The sequence below is a fragment of the Telopea speciosissima genome, chromosome 3 (genome assembly GCF_018873765.1).
Source record: "Telopea speciosissima isolate NSW1024214 ecotype Mountain lineage chromosome 3, Tspe_v1, whole genome shotgun sequence".
Classification (NCBI taxonomy): Eukaryota; Viridiplantae; Streptophyta; class Magnoliopsida; order Proteales; family Proteaceae; genus Telopea; species Telopea speciosissima.
This window is the reverse complement of record NC_057918.1, coordinates 62,581,130-62,604,089: the sequence shown is the minus strand read 5'-3', so window position 1 is coordinate 62,604,089 and position 22,960 is coordinate 62,581,130. Positions and strand designations below refer to the sequence as shown.

At 38.4% G+C, this 22,960-nt stretch overlaps 1 protein-coding gene across 1 annotated transcript in view; it reads right to left on the bottom strand.

The window, feature by feature from the left end:
- LOC122656131 (aminoacyl tRNA synthase complex-interacting multifunctional protein 1) overlaps positions 1 to 3,835 on the bottom strand; it is a 49,534-nt gene extending 45,699 nt beyond the window's left edge. The window contains exon 1 of the mRNA XM_043850582.1: positions 3,708 to 3,835. Coding sequence (XP_043706517.1) covers positions 3,708 to 3,800 — 93 coding nt within the window. The 5' untranslated portion in view covers positions 3,801 to 3,835. The remainder of the gene's footprint in view (positions 1 to 3,707) is intronic.
- Positions 3,836 to 22,960: the final 19,125 nt, after the last annotated feature.

The window sequence follows — 22,960 nt, the reverse complement described above, 5'->3', positions numbered from 1 at the left end:
TACCCAAACTAATGGGATCAACTACCAGGAGACCTTTGCTCCAGTTGCAAAAATGAACACCATCAAAGTCATCATCTCTTGTGTAGTTAACCTAAGATGGGAGCTATAGCAACTGGATGTTAAGAATGCCTTCCTCCATGGGTGAGCTCGAGGAAGAGGTATATATGGACATTCCTCCTGGTTACTCTAATAGTGCAACTCAAGGGAAGGTCTACAAGCTCAAACGTGCGTTATATGCTCCTAGGGCCTGGTTTGATCGGTTTCACAAAGCTATGGTTTCCGTGGGACACAAACAGAGCAATGTTGATTAGACTATTTATCAGACTTGTGGGTGATCACATCACTATTCTTATTGTATATGTCAACGACATTATGTTCACACAGAGTGATCCAATTGAGATAGCTAGTTCGAAAGCATACATGGGCAAGGAGTTTGAGATCAAGGATCTAGGCAAGCTAAGATATTTGCTGGACATTAAAGTGACTCAATCTACCATGGGGTATTTCTCTCTCAACGAAAATACACTCTAGACCTTCTTTCAGAAACCGGAATGTTGGGTTGCAAGCTTGTTGACACTCCTCTTGGGGCCAATGCTCATCTCACGAACAAGGATGGTGAAGCAGTTGATAGGGGCTGATATCAAAGATTGGTAGGTCGTCTCATTTATCTCTCTCCCATACTCGCCCAGACATTGCATATGGAGTTAGTTTGGTTAGTCAGCATATGCACACCTATTCCTCTCATATGGAGGCAGTATATCGTATTTTATGATACTTGAAATCAGCTCCAGGAAAGGCTATCCTATTTTCGCCTCATAGTTACATGCATGTGGAGGCATTCACTGACGCTGACTGTGCTGGATCACCAGATGATCGACGTTCCACATCAGGGTACTGTATTTTTATTGGTGGCAACCTTGTTACATGGCGGAGCAAGAAACAGGCAGTAGTTGCAAGATCAAGTGCTGAAGCTGAATTCAAGGCCATGGCACATGGGATTAGTGAGTTACTTTGGCTTCAGGGTCTTCTCCAAGATTTGGGTGTTCATGTTCCAATGTCGATGATGTTGTATTGTGACAGTAAATCTGTCATCAGTATTTCCCATAATCCAGTTCAACATGATCGGGTGAAACATATAGAGATTGACAGACATTTCATCAAGGAGAAATTGGAGCAAGGACTTATTTGTATACCTTTTGTGAAGACTGGTGATCAGTTAGCAGATGTTTTCATTAAAGTCTTAGTAGTAAGGTTTTTCATCCTATTTTATGCAAGTCGGGCATGTGTGAAATTCATGCGCCAACTTGAGGGGGAGTGTTGTAATATGGGTATAAGGGTATTTATGTCATTAGGGTTTCTATTGTGTTACCCTAGGGGCATCAATGTACTTGTCCCTTCTATCACCTTATTATAAATAAAGGTGACTGGTGTCTAAGAGACACAAGTCAGATTTCTCCCAACTCTCAATACTATCTCTATACTTTAATAAGCTCTCTACTTTTATATTGTAACATGATATATTTAAGATATTGTGGGATATGACTATCATCTATTTAGGCCCATAATATGTGAGTGCCACTGAATATGCTCAACTTCAATACCTCCAAAGGAAATCTTGGATCCACTCAGCATTGCTCCATGGAACCCTGGATGGATGAACAAAGCCGACAAAGATTGATGCTAGATAAAATGAACACTTCACATGCAACTCCAACAGATTTACCTGCCAATCCCAAGGAAAAACTTAAAGATTTCAAAGGATCGAACAAATTGTAATTCATGTCCAGATTAAGATGGGACTGAAGCTTCATCATTTCTACGAGTGGTCTTCTTATAGATGAAACAAAATGACAAGGTGGCCAAAATATAATTTTCCAACAGGACTCAAAAGTCACTCCCCCCACCCCACCCCATCCCCCCCCCCCTAAAAAAAGAAAAACCAAAGTGTTAACAAAATATCAGTTTCCGTGCTTTTGAAGAGATAGGAACCACTTTCCCTTCAATCATGAACATGCTTCACCGATGAAGCCTAAATATTCACCCATTGCAGTGAACTCAGTCGATACCTGGTTTTCCAACCAGCCCAAAGCCTCCAACTCTCCTCCCAATATAATTCAGTTGCATCTATGGGGAATTCAAATTGAAGATCATCAAGGACATCCACTTCCCAATTATTCAAATTCTTGTTAAACCAAAGAAGCCAAGAGGAAATGCCTTCTAACATTTCAAGACTACCAATAAACAAAGGCTCTTGGTTCCTTTCCACCTTGCACAACATGGGGAAATAGTATCAAGAATAACCTGCATTCCTCTCCCCACAAATAAGGCAATAGGCTCCTCAAAGCCCTCTGCTTAATTCCTTCCATATACTAAGACCACATTCTCTGAAACATTATTCATTGTTTGAAAAAGTCTAAGAGAAACACCACTTCATCAACTATCCTCCCAAAATTTAACCATGTCCCCTCTTCCCACCCTTAGTGGACCCAATACTTCCACTGCGATGGCTTTATCACTTCTCAGTTCTCAAAATCATGCTCTAAGAGTGAGAGAGCCTAAAATCCTCAAGCTTTATGGATTTCCATCCATGAGTTAGGAGTGTCCTTATACTATTATACTTTGATTAAATTGGACATATCAAAGCTTAAAATCAGTATTATGTCAAAAAATGAAGGTAATTGTCCTCCAAATTTTATTTTTTGCATTGATGAAACTTAAGGAGCATGCATAATTTAATGCATGTGTATATGTGTACAAAAATATGCTGTAGGACTGTTCTAAAACATAGAGTATATTCCAATTTGTCACTCCAATATTCTCGCTTCTGCACCTACAGTGGCTCATACCTCATGCTTTGGATAGACTCCTCAAAGTTTGGAAATTCCCCTGCTTCCATGAGAAACACTTTCCATGGGTTATCACAATGGTGTGTAGTTATTTGAAAGTCTCATCTCCATAACACGATATGGTCACAGGTTCGACTCTGGAAGCAGCCTCTCTACGAAAGCAGGGGTAAGGCTGCGTACATTATGACCCTCTCCAGACCCCGCAATGACGGGAGCCTCGTGCACTGGGTACGCCCTTTATCTCCATAGCACAATTTAAGACATAACCAGTAATCCACCAAGAGTGGTTGTTAATTGCCCCACTAAGCCCCACTTAGTACAATGAAGTTCAGAATTATCATACAGAAAAATATATAGAGAAGCTCAGAATTCCTTTCAATGAAGATGATATCTCAACCATAGAGATACAGCCATATATGAGCTCGGATTCCCTTGATGGCAGATGCCCTGGATTCAAACAAGACAGAAGATAAAAGAATGGCTTGTTGAATTGAAACTAAAATATGAATTCATCCAATGAGTCAAACTGCTAACTACGCAATTGCGGATATGCTCATAACCCATCCTTCATTCACAGTTATATGAGGTATTACAGTCAATAAAGTTATAAAACCAACAGGCACAGCTAATCTAGTTCACCTCCTCACACAACCATTGTAATTGAAGCAACACCAATCCAGAAAATTGAAGTAAAACCATGAAGAGAATGCCAAATAGTAGTTATTACCGATTGCCAACCAACTAGGGTTGAATATAAAGGATTTAAAGAATTCATTGCAGGCAAGTAAACTGCTCCACATAACACATTTACAACCGGTGGGGGGGGTTACTCTCAGAGAGATAGCAGTAATCCATGCTTACGGGATCCAAGTGGAGGTATTTGCAGAGACAACGAACGACGTCTTCCTTTCTTCTGTGAAGAATGCTATCGTTTGCAGAACCGTTTCGGGCCATCTCTTTCGTCTGCTCTTACTTTGCTCTTCCAGTTCCAGTCTATATTGAGTCATTGCTTCACATTCATGTAGGTGCTTTGTTAGGGTTCTCATTGGGTCCATGGACTGGGCCTATTTCGTGCCGTTTTACTACGTAAGCCCACATTGGCATATGGGCCTTCCATTCGAAATTACATACCGTGATTTGGGCTCATTTGGACCGATATATGGGCCATGGAGCAATTTGGGACAATCTGATTCCGATTCGGTGGGCAGAGTCAGACAATAATTCCAATTGATCCAAGTGAATCGGCCTATAAAATGTCCAAAAATCAATGAAAAATTATTAAAAAGATAAATAAATTCTTTAAAAAAAATCAGAAAATGCATGTATCAATATAAAATAAAATAAAATTTAAATGATATACTATTATTAAACATATATTAATATGGTTGTGTGGGGGGTAAAAATGAAAATTCGATAATATAACTGCACAATGCTCTCATTATTAATCAAATTGCCATTATGCTAAATCAAGATGACATGAAATATCATGGTCATTATTATTTTTAAAACATTTAATTATATAAAATATAAACATAAATTTACCCTAAATAACCTATTTTTCTTTAAAATATTAAAAATAAATATTTTAGGCATGCAATGCTCTCAACATTAATCAATATGCCTATAGATTGTTTAATCAAGTTAACCATGGAATGTCATGGTCATTCTATAATTCCTCCACATTTAATTGGAAAAATTGGGAAAATATAATTATCATATTGTTTCTGGCAGAAAATGGTTTCTTCCTCACAAGCGATCCTGGTACCTGAAAATCAGAGTGTAAGGGGGCGGAGCTGGCCTCTAGGGGGAGTCTCCGACAATCAAGTCAGTATTCAGAATTAAAGTAATGGGAAACAGAAGAATAATTAAGTATTTAGATTGGGAGATCCTTTACCTATTGCTCTTACTACTATATGTATAGGTTTTAATTGTCTAGTTCCCTTAATGGTCAAATAACTCTCAATTGACAAGAGTCATGATAGAGATGGAATCCCTAATTTGGGGGACTTTCCACTTTCTTTGCAATATTTTGCAGATGTGTGCTAGACATAACAGGAATGTTATAAGGTGTCAACTATGGAGTCCAATCTTGTTGATTTGTTTTTTGTTTGGGGAGAGTTCTCATTGGATCACATGTGTAATTCAATCACGGTTTGTATATAGTTCCACGTATCAGGTGTCTATTGGGTGGATTGTCCACATCATTTGCCCCCCACTCCCTTAGGCTAGAACTGGGCTGAGGGAGGATTGTCTTTAAATACCAAGCATAATTGTTAACCGCAAGCGCATAGGATAGTTGTTCATCACGGAGATGGTAGAAGCTAATGTTTAGACGTCAATTTGTTACCCACACAAAGCAGCGGATTTCTGCTCATAGCCATGGTAACAAAGCTGATGCTCGTTGTGAGAATCGATTGTTCATCTGAAATGCATCTCAAAGGACTTGTCATTTCATCAACAGTCGTCGCTCGTGCCTCAAGTCTCGCAAAGCGTCAGTATCCTTTGGGAAGCCACATCTAATGATAAGAAGTTTTGAAAAGGTGCAATATCAAATGTTCTTTCTAACTTTGGTGTTAGAAGCGTGATAGGGAAACTTTGTCTAAGACGTTGTCTTTCCAAGGCTTGCATTTAAAAGCTTTGACTAGTCTTAACTGCTTCAACTACCCTTGGGAATATTCTTCATACGTGATCAGTGCGTCTTGAATGAGGTGTTCCTTCCCTCGTTGCATCATTTTGTATTATATGCAGGGATTGCGCCACGTGGCCGCCTTTTGGGAGAATGTGCCCTTACTTGATCTGTTGCATCTACTAGGATTAGATTTGGGTCATTGACATCTCTTTATTAGGAAGTTTCTTTTACGTCAATCATTACCATGCCCTTAGATTTGGCTCAATTTCTCTTAATTTAGAGCTATGTCCCCTCCAGAGGGATTTCCTTCTCTTCTTCTTGACTCCCCCATGCTCAGAACATGGGGTCTTGTTCATGCAATTGTGATGCTTCTGTCAGACCATTTGTCCTTGGATGTGCTACTGAAGATTTACAAAGCTCAATCCCATACTATTTGCAAAATTCCTTAAATTTTATGTTGTCAAATTATTTTGCATCATCAAACTGATAATTTTACTACTATTAAGTTTAGATGGTGTAATGATAGAAGTACCTATACTTCTGTCTCTATGTAATACATCTTTTTTGTTTTAAAATATTTCTCTTTTCTATCAAAAAAAAAAAAGAATTTCCTCCATTATGTCATATATAGATATGAGATACCTTAGAAACTCACAGAACTTGGGCTCTTGTTCATGTAACCGTGATGCTTCTGTCAGGCCATTTGTCCTTGGATGTGCTACTGAAGATTTACAGAGCTAAATACCATACTGTTGTCAAATTATTTTTCATCGTCAATAATGAGTTTCTAGGGTATCTCATATCTATATATCATAGAATGGAGGAATTTTATTTATTTTTTTAATGGAAAGGAGAAATATATTAAAACAAAAAAAGATGGATTGCATAGAGACAGAAGTATAGGTACTTCTATCATTACACCATCTAAACTTAACAGTAGTAAAATTATCAGTTTTTTCAATAAGTGCTATAAAGCTATTGACTAGGTTCCAAGGAAGACATAAAGATTATGAAAGATTAAATATATCATAATGTTCTTTACTACAAAACCAGACTTCATTGATCTTGATATGTAACATCTTTGCTTTCTGCCATCCCTGTAGAAGTCCAAAAAGCTCTGCTTCCTTGTCATCCATTGTTTGGAAACTACATGCAACTATTAATATATTCTGACCATCTATAAAAAATTTATAAGTCCAACTGGTTATATTAGGTCTGGTTCATAACGTCTTACGCCAATTAAACCAGGAAATTTCATTTTATTGTTAGTAGGTAAAGATATAATGTGTGGAATGTGTGTGGATTGTGTAGAATCCATCATAGATAGATTCTTATGTGGGGGATAAATATTCAAATTAGACTTCCACCTCACAAGATCTTGAATAACCAACATGGGGTCTGCTTTAGCATAACAGAACAATACTTTGTTTCTTACAAACCAAATAAAATAACATATTAAAATAAAAACAGAAAAAAACCAATTTAAAGATGGTTTATCAAGGACTTTCAAACCAAGGAGAGAAGCACATAGATGGATGATTGAGGGGGCAGAGAGATGCTCAGTTCTCAATCAAAGAGGGCCAAAAGTCCAATTACGCTTAGCCCAATCACATGATAAGAAAAGATGCCAAAATGATTCATCTTAAGAACCACATAAAACACATGAAGGCACGACTGGCATCCATTTCAAAAGAGTAGCTCTGACAGGGATTGCTGCATTTAAAACACGACAAAAGAAAATTTTAAATCAAGGATGAATATTAAATTTAAAAAAAAAACTTCCACCATATGGAAATCATGGGGCTAGGAGAAAGTTGATTTGGAAATGAATTTGGTTGATAGCTTTGTGGAGAATGTCCTTTTAACAAAAAGAATGCATCGCCAGAGATCCTCATGTGATAGTTGATAAGGATTCAGCTTCAACCCATTTTGTAAAATAGTCTACTACTACAACCACAAACTTTCTTCTGCTAGTAACCTTAGGAAATGCCCCCAGAATGTCTGTCCCCAAGTTGCAAAGGGTAGGGGACTAGAGATTAAAGTTAAAGGAGTTAGCTGCTGAGGTACTAGAGCAAAACGTTGGTACTTTTCGCATCTTTTTACAAACTCTATGGCATCCCTATTCAGGTATGGCCAAAAATATCTTTTCCTCAAGACTTTTATGTGCCAATGCTCTACCCCCCAAGTATTTTTCATAAATCCCGGAGTGCACCTCTCTGAGAACATAATCTGCCTCTGCTGGTCGGAGAAATTTCAAGTACGGCATGGTGAATGCTCTTTGGCATAAAACTCCTCCAATGATGGTGAACCGAGTTGAGTGGACTCTGATCTTCTTCGCTTATGCTTGGTCCTGTGGCAATGTTCCTTCCTGGAAGTAAGCTAATATAGGATTCATCCTACATGGCTCAGGATCAATTTGCATTGCTTGCTCGGTACGTTCTATGTATGGCTCTGATAGGATGTCTACGTATACTATTTTTCCAAGGTCTTAGAAGTTTGATGTTACCAATCTTGATGGTGCATCAGCTGATATGTTCTCTGCTCGTGGTACCTGTTGTATTTTAAAATATGTGAATTGTGTTAGCAATTCCTGTACCTAGCTCAAATACTTCATCATTTTAGGTTCTTTGGCCTCATATTCTCCTTTCACCTGCCTGACCATGAGCTGGTAATCACTATGGATGAGCAATCTTTGTACCATCATGGCTTTGGCAAGACTAAGTCTTGCAAGAAGGGCTTCATACTTTGCTTCGTTGTTGGAGGATTGGAACTCAAACCTTAGTGCATATTGGATGATGAATCCTTTTGGACTGATCAAGATAAGTCATGCTCCACATCTTGTACGGTGGATGATTCATCCACGAACAATATCTAGGATGGTTCACCATTCTCCTTGAATAACTCTTCTGATAGGATACATTTACCACGCAGTCTGCTAACGCTTGTGCTTTGATTGTTGTTCATGGTTGATAATGAATTTCAAATTCACTTAACTCTACTGACCAACTTACAAACCGTCTAGAGACGTCAGACTTCTGCAGTATCTTCCTCAGGGGTTGGTTGGTTATCACGTTGATGGTATGGGCTTGAAAATATGGCCTGAGCTTCTGAGCAGTTATGACTAGTGCATAAGCAAACTGTACTATATTGTGATACTTGGTCTTCACATCCAAAAACACTTTACTAACATAGAAGATTGGTTTCTAGACCTTTCCATCTTCCTTCACTAGCACCATGATGACTACTACTTGGGTTATTATGAGGTAAATTTGTAATTCATCCTCAGATTTTTGCATAATAAGCAGTAGTGGATCAGCTAAGTATGCCTTTAACTGGTGGAGAACTATTTGAGAAGCCTCCGTCCACACAAAGTTCTTTGCACTGTTTAGAGCTTTGAAGAACGGTAAACATTTGTCTCTTAAACTTGAATCTTCCAAAACTAGCTACTCATCCTGTCAACTCCTGGACTTCTTTTACGTTCCTCAGTGGGACCATATCGTGTATGGCTTGGATATTGGTTGGATTAGCTTCAATTCCACAATTGGACACCATAAAACCGAGAAAGTTTCTTGAAGTAACTCCAAAGGCACACTTGGTTGGGTTCAATTTCGTCTTGTACTTCTTTAGCACCTAGAAAGTCTCTTAAAGGTCAGCTATGTGACTTTGAGCTTGTAGGCTCTTGACGAGCATGTCATCCATATAGACCTGCATATTTCTCCTTATCTGCTCCCTGAAGAGCTTATTGACCAACCTTTGGTAGGTGGCTCCAGCATTCTTCAGCCCAAAGGGCATAACCTTGTAACTATACAAATCTTTGTCTGTGACAAAGGCTGTTTTTGGCACATCTGGTTTATATATCTTTATTTGATTGTATCCTGAGTATGCATCCATAAAACTTAATTATTCATGACCTGTTGTAGCGTTTATAAGCAGGTCAATCCAAGGCAAAGGGTAATAGTCCTTAGGGCATGCTTTATTCAAATCAGTAAAATTGATGCACATTTGCCACTTGCCATTAGGCTTGGGCATCATTACAACATTGCAAAGCCACTCCGAGTATATAACTTCTTCAATAAATCCAGCTTCAAGCAGCATGTTTACCTCCTCTTCGATCTTCTGCTACCTTCGTAGTGTGAATGTGTGCTTCTTCTGGGTGATTGGTTTATGAGCAATGATGAGCACATTTATGTGTGAAATCTTAGGGCATAAAGCATACATTTTACCACATTGGACAGAGTTACTCGGTGCTTTCTTGTGCTTTTCAGGTTTTAGGTGAATTCTTATGAAAATGGAGGATATGATGCCAAGGAAATGTTTTTAAGCTGTTTAGAGGTGTTAATGGCTTGGATGCATAGCCCATCATGTCAGCTTCGCAACGGTTCAAACAGAATTGATTCCGAATTGAAACGAAGAAGTTACGATCGTTTTCGTAACGAAACGCGAAAATGGTCTGTAGGGGTTTATTTATAATTATTGACAGTTGTCTGGGGACAAAGTGAAGCAAAAGTTCGGATTCCAGGGGCCTTAACGCAATAATCAAAAGTTATATTTTCTGTACCCGAAAGATTCCTTTTGGAGGGCTCTGGACAGTCCAACTTCAACTTGAGATATCTTGGGCTCCCGAACTCCAAATTGGACGAAATTTGGGTCTATTTTGGGTGATTTTTTGCAAGCAACACAATGGTGAGGCCTATATAGCACTCCATGCTCCACGTTTTTTGAAGGACAGAATGGGTATTTTATTTATTCTTGAAGGAATCCTAGTCATCACCCTTACTCTCTCTATCCTCCAACTTCTCAAGGGCACTTCTGAAATTTTATTTGGGATAGATTTATTTTGAAAGATATTCTCTCACTTATGGAAAGTTGAAAAATCAAAGATGCTTTGATTTTATTGATTGGAGAAGACATCTACAAAGAAAAGGAAGCACTTGTTAGAATTGGAAGTTTATTTTTCTAGAAATAGAAGGTCTATGTAAACAATATTCTCTTCTTCTTCTTTCTATTTTTTTTCCTTTTTTCTTAGGATTCAAGGCATTGTAAAGGAGGAAGGAGAAGAGAATATTCTCTTTTCTTAGAGAATATTTCTCCTACACTTCCCTCTTCTCTCTTCTCCTCTCTCCCCCCTATAAATACCCCTTGCCCTCTGGGTTGTAAGAAATTAGTTTTTTTAGTTCAGTTTTTAGTTAGTTTCTAGTTCAATTTTAATTCAATTTTTAGTGTAATTTTTAGCTCATTCACTTAGTGAAATTTTTTCTCTTCTTCTCCTTCTAATTTGTGATTTTTGACTTTTCTAAGTTCTAGTTTGCTTTTATGATTTTTAGTTAATGGTTATAATAGGTTTAGTTTATGCTTTAATTTCAATTTAAGTCTTCAATTGGGTTGTAATTTCTTAATTCTAGTTTAGGCTTTAAGCCTTCTAGTCTAAGTTCTTAAGTTGATGACAAGACTTGAAGATTTAGAAGAGGAGGTCATGGTAAGTTTATGCAAGTATTCAAGCTTTTCAATTACATTCATGCAAGCACATCCAGGTTTTACTATCTAAACTGTCAATCTCATTCTCCATCTCCTTTATCTCTCTCTATCTTCTTCTTCTTCCTCCCTTATTTCTTTTATTTTAATTTTATATGGTTGTGGTTTGTGGATGCACTTTTATTCCCTTATTTCTTTTTATGTGATTATTATGTGTGGCTACATTTTTATTCCTTTCAATATGCGTTAGTTTGATAGGTTAGATGCTCATGTGTTAGGATGCTAATTTATTCCCTTAATTTTGTTAGATGCTTATGAGTTAGAATGCATGATTTTTTATTAGTTTAATTAGTTTAATTTAACACTTTAATTTGGTTCACTTTGCATTACTTTAAAGTTAGTTATATAGAGTGGCGTATATCTCCTCGTGTTCGACCCGTAGCTACGACTGACCCGTACGCTTGCGGTATTATTTTAACTCAAACAAGCAAAGTTCACACTTAGTTTATGCTAGACCACGGTCCTATCTATCTTAGGCATGTCTACAGCCAACCATGCAAATATATTAACATCGGCCCTCAGGAACTAGACAATTTTTTTGCGTTGAGCACCTTTCAGCCTTGCACCGATCTGCACGGTTCTTTTAGCATCTCTAAGAACTTTTTCATAACTTCCAGGTCACCTACAGGTTTTCCTCTCGTCTGCTCAGTGTCATCTCTAAGATCCACCAGTATTGGCACTGCCATTGGTGCTTTTCCTCTTCCACAGAGGTAGGTTTTATAACAGCGTCGTGATGTTGTCTGATTTCCTACGCATACTTCTACTCCTTCAGTGGGGAACTTGTTCTTTAGGTCCAATGTGGAGACTATAGCTTGCAGAGTGTTGAGTCCTGGACGGCCCAGTATCCCATTGTAGGTGGAATTAGCCTTTATCATCATAAAATTTAGCATGACAATGGATTGAAGGAGTTTTTCTAGCTATGATTGGGAGTTCTATGGATCCTTCTATGTGCACGGGTGCCCCAGAGAGCCCGTATAGGGGGAGTCAATCCTCTTCAACATGTTGTTGCTCAATCCCAATTCTCAAATGCTTCAAAATATAGAATGTCAACTGAGTTGCCATTATCCACCAAGGTTTTCTGCACGATGAAGTGGGTAATCATTAGATTGATGACCACAACATCATCTTGAGGCATTTTAATTCCCTCCATATATTCCTTAGAGAAAGTGATCTTGTGCTCGAGGGGTTGCTAATATCTGGCATCAGCTTGGTAGATTCTTTGTGCATATGCCTTCCTTAAATTGAAAGACTCCTTCTTCTGGCCCACCCCAAATGGTGATTATTTCTCTTATAGGTGCATTGGCTGCATGTGGATCACGCTTTTTCGCTAGGTATGCGGTTCTTCCCTTCTAATAGTTCTTTTGGGGGATTGCTCCTTCTCCTTCTGGCCGGCTGCTCAACCTTTCTGCCTTGGTCTATCATTGCTTCCTTTCACATACCTTCCCAGTGGCCGCACTGTATCAGCCTCTCTATTTCCTACTTCATCTGCCCACGGTTGTAAGTATCATGGTCTTTATGGAATTTTCAGTACTTGCGTTTGTCACATTCCTCAGTTGGAGCATGCATCTTCCTGGACCAGTTCACATAGTCTTTATCCTTAATCTAGTTAAGGACATGAGCTCTATTATGAGTGAGGGGGTATATGTCTGCTTTATCAGCGAGGGACTCCTTTTTAAACTCGGCGCTTTGTCAGCTCTCTTCCTTTTCGTACCAGTTCTTCTGTTTCTTTCTTCCCAATCAGATTTCTTCTTGGGCTTCTCTCTTGCTCTTAATCTACTGCCATCACCTCCTCAATATTGATATAATTTTCACAACGAGAGATGAGATCATACATGTCAGAGCTCTTCTTTTTCGCCAGGGATCTCCTTAACTCGACATCCCTGATGCCACTGTGCAGGGCTTAGAATTTCACCATAGGATCTAAATCCCTTACTTCTAGGACTTCCTTGTTGAAAGGCGTAAGGAAAGCCCTGAGAGTCTCGTCCAGACGCTGCCTGATCGCCATGAGGTTGGAAGCGATTTTTCTATAAACTTTGTTGCTTCTAAAATGAGCCACGAAGGCTTTGCTGAGCTTAATGAAACTGGAGATGGAATTTGGTTTCAGACGAGCAAACCAAATCCTTGTTGCTCCCTTCAAAGTAGATGGAAATGCTCAGCACATAATGATGTCTGATGCTCCTTGGAAGAACATCACTGGTTTAAAACTCTACAGATGATCTTCTGGATCCAAGGTTCCATCGTACTGGTCTAAGGTTGGCATCTTGAACCCTCTTGGCAAATGCTCTACCTTGATTTCATTAATGAAGGTTGTATCTATGGTAAAAGCGAAGTTATGACCGGTTGCATGGTTCTTTAAGACGTCCTGCATCTAGTCATGCAACTCATGTACTCTCTTGTTCAGGGATTGTTCACCCTTTGTCATCTAGGACTCCGCCTTCTGGTTGGTGGATGGTATAACCTTAGCCTTCGCTCATCACTAGAGTTACTGTGGTTTTCACTATCTAGAGAGGGAGACCTGGTTCTCATCATGACTTGTACTGGAGGTGGAGGAGGCAGAACAGTGTCGACAACTGATTGCATCTATGTTTGTATCTATAATTGTAACGCAATAAACTGTGCTATGGTGACATAGGCTTATGGATCCGCCGAAGGGTTGTCCTGCTAGTTGTGGCTTCGGGATTCATGGCTTTGCTGGATCTGATCTTGAACAATCTTTGGGATGGGATTAGGTTGTGGCCAGTTATCCTCAGTGACTAGCTGAGTAGTGGTTCTGGTATTCACCATGGTGGATCTTCATGAGGGATACTCTTCATTTTCCACAGAAGACGCCAAATGTTTACAGCAAAAATTGTCTTCTTCTTCACCAATAATCCTGGTACCTAAAAATCAGAGAGTAAGGGGTGGAGCTGGCCTCTGGGGGGACTCTCCGTCGATCAAGTCAGCATTCAGAATTAAAGTATTGAGAAACAAAAGAGTAATTAAGTATTTAGATTGGGAGCCTTTACCTCTTGCCCTTGCTATTGTATTTATAGGTTTTAATCGTCCAGTTCCCTTGATGATCAAGTAACTCTGAATTGGCAAGAGTCCTGATAGGGTAGGAATCTCTGATTTGGGGGACTTTCCCATATCTTTGCGATATTATGAATATGCACACGAGACATAATAGGAAAGTGATAAGGTGTCAACCATGGAAGCCAATCTTGTTGATTTGTTTCTGTTTGGGGAGAGTTCTCGTTGGTCACGTGTGTAATTCAACTGCGACTTTGTGCATGGTGCCACGTGTTAGATGTCTATTGAGTGGAGATAATTGTCCACATCATATATAAACAATTTTTTTCTTAAATTTAAAAATCAATATATTAGAAAATTCTCTCATCATTAATTAAAATGACAATACAATGCTTAACCATGAAATATCATGGTCATCTTACATTTTTTCACATTGAATTATGGAAAAAGGAAAACCCAATTTTTAAATAAGTACCTATTTTTTAAATTCTCAAAAAAAAAATATTACTTTTTGCACACAATGCTCTTAATATTAAGTACCAGGGAAAACACTTTGTATTAATCGGTTAAACCTTGAAATATCATCAAAATTTTATTAGGTATAAAAGGGGAAATAAGATTTTTTTTTTTTAATGTTCTTCCCTATTTCTCAATGATTTAACCAAAACAAAATGATCAGCGAAATTTGTAGACCTAGGAAGCAAGCACCACATATATCAAATTCGATGGCCTAAAATAAGAATAAAACCCATTTATCCATTCCAGAATAATACAACAACAACAACTTAAGCCCTATCCCAACTAAATGGGGTCGACTGCAAGGATCCTTTCAAAACAAAGTAGGGAAAACTGTGGTCCTCACTAAGAGGATGAAAGTAAGAGGGCTGAAGAATAAAAATGAAGAAAAGATATAATAGAAGTGAGAAATGGAAAATGGAAGTGAGTGAAAAGAGGATAGCACAGAAAATTAGGAAAATCTCAGCTACATGGTGTCGACAACGTGGATCCTTGCTCTCCAATAAGATCTATTTGAGATCATACTTGGCAGAAGGCCCAGGCTATGCATGTCATTCTTCACAACCTCTCCTATAGTCATTTTAGGCCTACCCCGGGCTCTTTTAGCTCCTTTAATTGGGATCAAATCACTCCTCCTTACCGGTGCGTCCCTAGGCATTCATTGAACATTGTCATACCACCTCAGAAGACATTTTTTAAGCTTGTCATTGATGGGGCAACTCCCACATCAGATCTAATACGTTCGTTCCTCACTTTATCCTTCCTAGTTTTGTCGCACATCCATCTTAACATCCTCATTTCTACAACACCTAGCTTCGCTATATGACACTTCTTAATTGCCCAACACTCCACCCTATACATCATAGTTGGTCGGACAACAGTCATGTAGAACTTTCCTTTAAGCTTTAAAGGAATATGTCGATCACACAATACTACAATCGTACCTCTCCACTTCATTCGTCCCACTTTATTTTTTTGTGACATATCATTAATTATATCACCTTCTTTTCTTATGGTAGATCCTAGATATCTAAAATAGTTACTTGCTGGTATCTCTCTCTCCTCAATCTTCACTATGTCATTATTCATCATAGTTTGACTAAAGTTACACATCGTATACTCCATCTTTGATCTACTAATCTTAAAGCCTCTTGTTTCCAAGGTTAATCTCCACAACTCTATCTTAATTAGCGTTAATCCCTGATGTTGTCTCATCCACCAAAACAATATCATCGACAAAGAACATACACTACGGGACCTCATCTTGGATGTTCTTGATTACTTCATCCATGATAAGTGTAAATAAATAAGGGCTTAAGACTGATCCTTGATGTAACACAATTGTAATTGGGAACTCTTGCTAGTTCTACATCTTTCCATGAGTCTCCTCAATAGGTAGATAGCTTCTGTCGTGGATCTACTTGGTATAAAACCAAATTGATTCTTCGAGATATGAGTCTCTCTTCTCAGACAAGCTTCAATAATCTTCTCCCAAAGTTTCATAGTATGACTCATTAGTTTTGTGCTTTTATAGTTATTGCATCTCTGAATATCATCCTTATTTTTGTATATCAGAACTACAATACTTCCCCTCCATTCATCTAACATTTTCCTTATGTTCAAAATCTTGTTAAATAACTTGATTAACCAATATACTCCACACACTCCTAGGTCCTTTCACACTTCTATTGGGATCTCACATGGGCCTAGTGTCTTACCTACATTCATCTTTCATAAGGTTTATTTTACTTCTGCCACACCAACTTTTTGTATAACTTGACTTGGTTACCAATATACCCCACACACTCCTAGGGCCTTCCATACTTATTTATTACACATAAGCATTCATAAGTGCAATAAATAGAGCAGAGATAAATGACAAATCAGAGAATTTCAATCTTTTTAGCCGTTTAGTGAACTACCATAGTGCATCAATTGTTGAGGGTGATAGTCGACTGTAAACATTCCCAAGTTGTAACCCAACATTATAGATGCGCTCTACTCCCATAGGCGTAGCCCTGGGCGAGGGCCCCTCATCTATATAAACATCATAATAGACGCACTCTACTCCCACGTGTCCAGGCACCGTAGCCCTAGGGGAGGACTCCTCGTCTATTAGCTTTTTCTTTCAAGACCCTCATCCAATACTTAACCCCCTACTGGAAAGGGGTGGTAGCCACTAGGGTATTTAACACAATTGCTTTAACCAAGCATACATATTTTTCTTTTCTTCCATTTACTTCTTTTCTTTCTTTCTGTTTTCATATCTTACTCTCACATAACATGATCAATATAATCATTTCATTACATCATTGATCACATAGCTCATATCAGATTTCATTCCATATTAGTCATTAGCAATGTGTCATTTCATATGAACACTACATAGCACACAACATTCAACATTCATGTATTATTGAGTCAAACATTTAAATTACATGAAACTTAATGATACTAATCATATCATACATCATTTATTCATTTCTTTCACATAGCATGCATGCACTTTAATGTAATACCGAGTCATGATTTCCCTCACCTTGATCCTAAGATGAGAGTGTGATTTGGCCAAATAGCACTTGTCTCTCAAATATTACTTGTATCCGAATCGTCCTATATTGGCCAGTCCAATAATGGGACTCCTCTAGGGCTGTCATTCCCAATTTGTCCAATATTGGGTTTCTCTTTTTTTTTTTTAATATCTTTGTATTATGTTTTCACTTTAAGTCCCCCTTTTTAGTTGCATTCGGCCTATTCAATCTAAATAAGTTAAAGCACGAGTATGGGGAGTTATAGCCTTCCAAAATTAAGGCCATGAGCGATAATGAACGACGATCTAGTACATAGGATCATATTGGAAAGTGAGTATACAATCTCGGGCACCCAATGCTTTTCGATTAGCCATTTAGAGGTGGCTAAATGGGCCTTTAATTAATCCACTATCCCATGCCATAATAGCCTTTATTTTATAATTGTTGTCTTCTATAATTATAAGTTGCATTTCTGATGTATCATCTCTTTAGTCATTTTTTGTATAACCTTGCTTATGATTTGCCATTGTCTTTACTTTATTGCCTTCAAATGATAAGATAGAAGAACATAGCAATTTGGCCTAGAACGGCACATGCCATAGAATATAGCTAGCCTAGGAAAAGTGTCTTTTAGAGAATTGTTTTAGGGTCTAGCAACAACAGGGAGACCGACCTTCTGGTCGGGTAGGTTGGGTGCCTAACACCTTCCCAACCTGTAATTTGACACCCATCTAGAGTTCTGGAAATGACCACGTGCTTTATCCATTATGAAGTCACTAGTTTTCTCTCTTCTTTTAGAAGAGAGAAATTCTTTGGGCCCTAGGCCCTCTAACCTAGGTGGCGACTTCTTTAATTAGCTTGATGGGCCTTCCTGTGGCATCAAAGTGGCCCATCTCATAGGAAACCCCTTCTACACCGTGTATGACCATGCGGTACGATCCCAGTCCATCCATTCAAGGACTTGAGGGACAATGCATTGTCTCTACAATTAGGGGTGTCAACCGGTCGGGCTCGGCCAGACCTAGCCAGGCCTCACGATGGTTAAAGCCTGCACCGTGGCCGTCCATTTAAGTCTTCGGCCCGGGCCTGGTCTGGCTAGGTCGGTCTAGGTCGGGTTTCGGGCTACAATCGGGCTAGTCACTGACATAGAGTTGGACAAACTTCAACTCAATCAAAACCAATTAATTTATAACAAAAAACTTATTCAGAGAGGGTGAAATCATATTCCGGAAACGCTATTTCTAGTGACAATCGAGTGAAAAAAAGAAGGATATCTTATCTTCTCAATCTGTTCTAGGTCGCTCATGTCAATACCTTCTCAGATTAAGATCCAACAGAGGAAAGGAGAGAGAGAAAGAGAAGAGAGAGGTCTCAGATGTCGACTTGGGCAATCTTTTGGTCCATCACCAGTCTAGAATAGACATTCTTGATGATGTGATCCAGTTTGCCCTCTTGCTATACAATGAACGTGCCTACACGAGACCCTGTTGGAGATTTCGGTACTTTGCATATGGCGCTGCCTTGCCGCTGCAGTTGATTTCGTTTTAGGTTTTTGGTTTCGCGTTTGTGAAATTGGAAATGGGAGGGATAGAGAGAGCGGAGAGAGATAAAGAGATGAATTTTGAGATTTGAGTACAGTTGTACTCTTAGTGGTGAGGTGAGTGATGTGATTTTACAAAAAAGAGGTGAGTGGCGTGATGTGGCAGGACTTTAAATGCTTAATACATGGCAATGCATAATCCATTCCACCATTTTTATTAATAAAATCCATATTCGGTTAGTCGGTCGGTCTCCAACCATGCACTAGGAACGACCGATTATTAATTAGTTAGTCCATAAGCCCGACTTGTCAGTAAATCGATCGTGTCGGTCATGATTTTTGATCGTTTGGTACCGGTCAGTCCTGCCGGTGCGGGCTTATAATTGACACCCCTATCTACCGTGGCGACTTCACTGGGGACTGTCAGACTCTCGATTAGACCCTTTTATGTTACAAAACAATTCTTTGTTAGGACTTTGCTATGTTAATTTATCTTTCATATGGCGTATACTTATTTCACACACGTACACTGCATGGTCTGCTTCTATACCCCCATGGTGTCACTGTCAGGGTTCCTTATGTAGATGAGGGTATTTTGGTCATTTTATTTTTTTTATTTTGGTGGGTTATTATTAGAAGGGCATTTTGGTCATTATATTCTTTAAAACTAATATCTAACATCCCAAATTAACGACAGAGACCAAAATGCTACAATGTTTAGAAACTAAGGGAAATTTTCAATTATTAGAAAAGTTGTAGGGGACATTTGGACAAATGAGCATTTTCAGGTGGCATTTGTCAAAAACCCAAAAACAAAAGGAGACTTAGGTCCCGTTTGGTAACTCTCCCAGAGAATACTTCTGGTGTTCATTTGTTCTACGAGAGTGCATATAGAATAAAAACACGTTTGACACACATGGTCCAATCTTTTGTTCTCACAGACTGAACCGGTTGAAAAATCATGAGAAGATAGGTATTGAGAAACACCAATTTGCACTCGTTCGATTCTTCCGCCTAGATGAAAGATGAAAACGGTAGAAAAATAAAACGCTATTCCCGATAGCCATTCTCTCTTCCATGATTGAAAAGGGTGTCTCATCTCACGCCATTCTCTCTTCCACGAGCTCTGCACAACCCTCTACTACATCAGCTTTCCTCCCTTGCACGACGCCCTCTGCAACTGGACTTGACAACAACGAAGGTGACTCTCTCTCTCTCTCAAGCAGAATCTCTAAACCCTGAGATTTCGGGGAGTTAAGGGTTTCTTCCATGGAAAAGAAAAAGAAATCCCTAAAAGAAATAGCCCCTCCCCTGCGTTCTTTCTTTATTTCTCTCTAAAAACCCCTGCCTGAAATTTCCAAAAAAACTCTGTTGAAACTGGAAAATCCAAAACCCAAGAAAAGAAACGAATAAGAAAACCCAGCCAAACTTTTTGATTCTATCTCTCTTCCTCTCTGCATAAAAAATAGAAGATCGCAGGGTTGCAGGGGAACCCTAAAAACCCAAAAAATACCATACGATTCCTTGCAATGTCATATGATTTCTTGCAATTTTTTTTCTAACTTGAACTTATGGGATTTGATTTTGCAGGAAAAACTAGAGAGAAAGTTGGATCAGCAGTGAACCAAGTTTAGTTCATACCTGCAATCTCCAAAAAGTGAGTCGATTTTGGTGTTTACCTTTGTGCGTTTTTTTCTTATCTTCTTTCATGTTGCTTGGTTTCCATTCGAACTTCATTGTTAAAATAATATCTATTGATTTCTGGTCTTAAGCCTGAGGTTAATCTTTCATATATTACAAGTTCAAACAACTGCTCTGTTACTTGAAATATTCAGTTGCAGGCCTATTGCACCAAGTAGAGTTACAGGAAGCATAATATTTTTAGGTTTGAAAAAATCACCAGGGTGGGACTATACTGTTGTTGAAATCCCTTCCCAGTTTACTTAATCTTTGAGAAGTTACAGCTCTTGTTTCAGCCTTCTCGTTCACCATCAGTTATCCTTTTTAATTTCTGAAAGTGTTTACTCATAAATACAACCTCGGGGTTGTGTTTGGTAAATCCAGAATAATCCAATTTCTGGAAACTACATTAAATTTATGGAATCTGTTAAACTTCTCAGTCTTCCTCATTCCACCCAATTGATCCAGGTTACTACTGTGGTTTCAGAACTTCGTTGTGATTGTAGATTCCATCCTAAAATATGAACCACACCACATTAATATAGGTAACGTGACCTATCTTCTCTGTTTTCTAGTTGTTGAGTGGGTTGTTCCATTCCTACTGAACTTGAACATGGTTAGGTTCACCCAACACAGTACCTACAGAAATCAGCTGCCTTGGTTACCAGGGGGTCTTTCTTGTCTTAGGTTGATTTGCTAACAAAGGTATAGGCTAGATTGGGTGTTTTGGGGAGGGAAGGGGTGGGATAGGGGCATGGCCTTGGGTTGTGTTGATAAATCTGATTCCACGTAGGCCACATGCTCATGTGGGTGATTTGTAGTTGTTTTTAAGTACTGATATCCCGAGAAAGGGGATTCGATCAATTGAGAAATCAAGAAAGCTTCAAGAGAGTTCTTTGTCTCCATTGTTAAGTTTTGGTGTTGCAGAGAGGGAAACCTTGCATTTTCAATAGTAGTTTTCTTTGTGCAACAGGTATTATAAATCAAATTCTAGATCATACACAGCTGAGGCATGAAAATTTAAGGTGTAAATTACTCATACTAAAAATCATTAATTAAAAGAGTGTTTGGATGATCTTGACTTGGACTAGAGTGTTTATATTAGAATAAGAAAGAAAGAAAAAAAAAAGAACAAAAGAAAGGAGAGAGCTGAACATGAGAAAAAGAGTTTTGGTCTTTCCGATGTTCCCATGTTCAAAAGAGAAGTGATGCTTGTGAGTGTGCTTTAGAAGGTAAGTGCATGTTTTGTGTGTTGTGACAACACACTTTGGAGTTTGTATTGTTTGAACTTTGAAGGTTGAAGCCCTTCTCTCTCTCTCTCTCTCTCTCTTTTTATTCTTTTGTAAGTTCAGAAAAGAGAAAATTTGCCAGCAGTGGGTGTGTTGCTACTTGACTCTTTTTATTAATGGTAGTTTATTTAGGACATGGATACTCAAGTTATGTTGGATTTATTTGTTTGAGTGATTAATGGTAGTTCATTGAGGACATAGATACATTGTTTGTTGATTTTTATCAAAATAAGTATAAATAATTTTAAGTATTATAATATTATTTATGATAATGAGTAATATTATCATAATTATTATGGATTAATAACGAGTATAATGCCATTTATGTAATTTTTTGGTATAAATGAAGTGATTTTGTAAAATGTCTACCAAACACTGTTTTTGTTCTTTTTCTATTCGTGGAACAAAAATGTAACAGTTTTACCAAACGTTGTTTTATTCCACGAGATTATTCTCACAACACAGAATCGAAAAAGAGCACTTCTGTGAAAAAAGCATTCTCCCAGAACGAAAGTGTTACCAAATGGGACCTAGAGGCGCTCCTTTTTATAAGACGTAAAACGTCGCATCGCAAATCTCACCCGTTTCCCATTCCGATCTATGCAGGTTCTTGTCATCCGGACTCTGTGCTTCAGGGGACTTCGGAGGTGAAAAGTTGTGATCCACCTACAAGCAACTAGGTCAGCAATCTTGACAATTCTGAGGTTCATTTCCTGTCATTTAATCGTGCTATAAGCTTTGATTTGTTCAATCTGTCATGCTGGATTTCCATTTACTTTGATTAAGCCTCCATGTCAGTTATGATGAAGAAATGTTAAAGCTGTAGATAACGCACCTTTTTTAAATTTGAAAGAATTGATTGATTTGGATACATGCATTTGATTTTGTTATTTCATGTCCTACTGCTGTGATTATAACTTGTTCTGTGCAATCTGAAATCCTAGGATTTTCATTTTATTCTTTATATCCAATTGCTTAAACAAATATGCGCTTAATCTGGTAATAAGTACAAACTAGGTCTTTGAATTAGAGAATTCCATTACAGCAGCAACGAAGATAAACCAGGATTTGGTTCATCATACGAAGACGCAACTCCACAAGTAGGAAGAAAGGAGACAAAGGTAAACATAGCATATCGATTCACTCCTACATGCATCTGCATCTACTTTTTACAGATCTACCAGTGCGATTTACTTAAGTTTATGAACCTTGCTACAACCTCACTGGAGCATTAGATACCTCAGAAGCCTGTGAAGGAGAAAGACAGGTTCGGCCTCAGCCCATATAAAACTTTAGCACATACATATTATTCTGCCCAGGAGGAAAACTAGATCGAACTGTCAATAGATTAATTAATTAATTAATACTGCAGATGAGAGTATAAACTA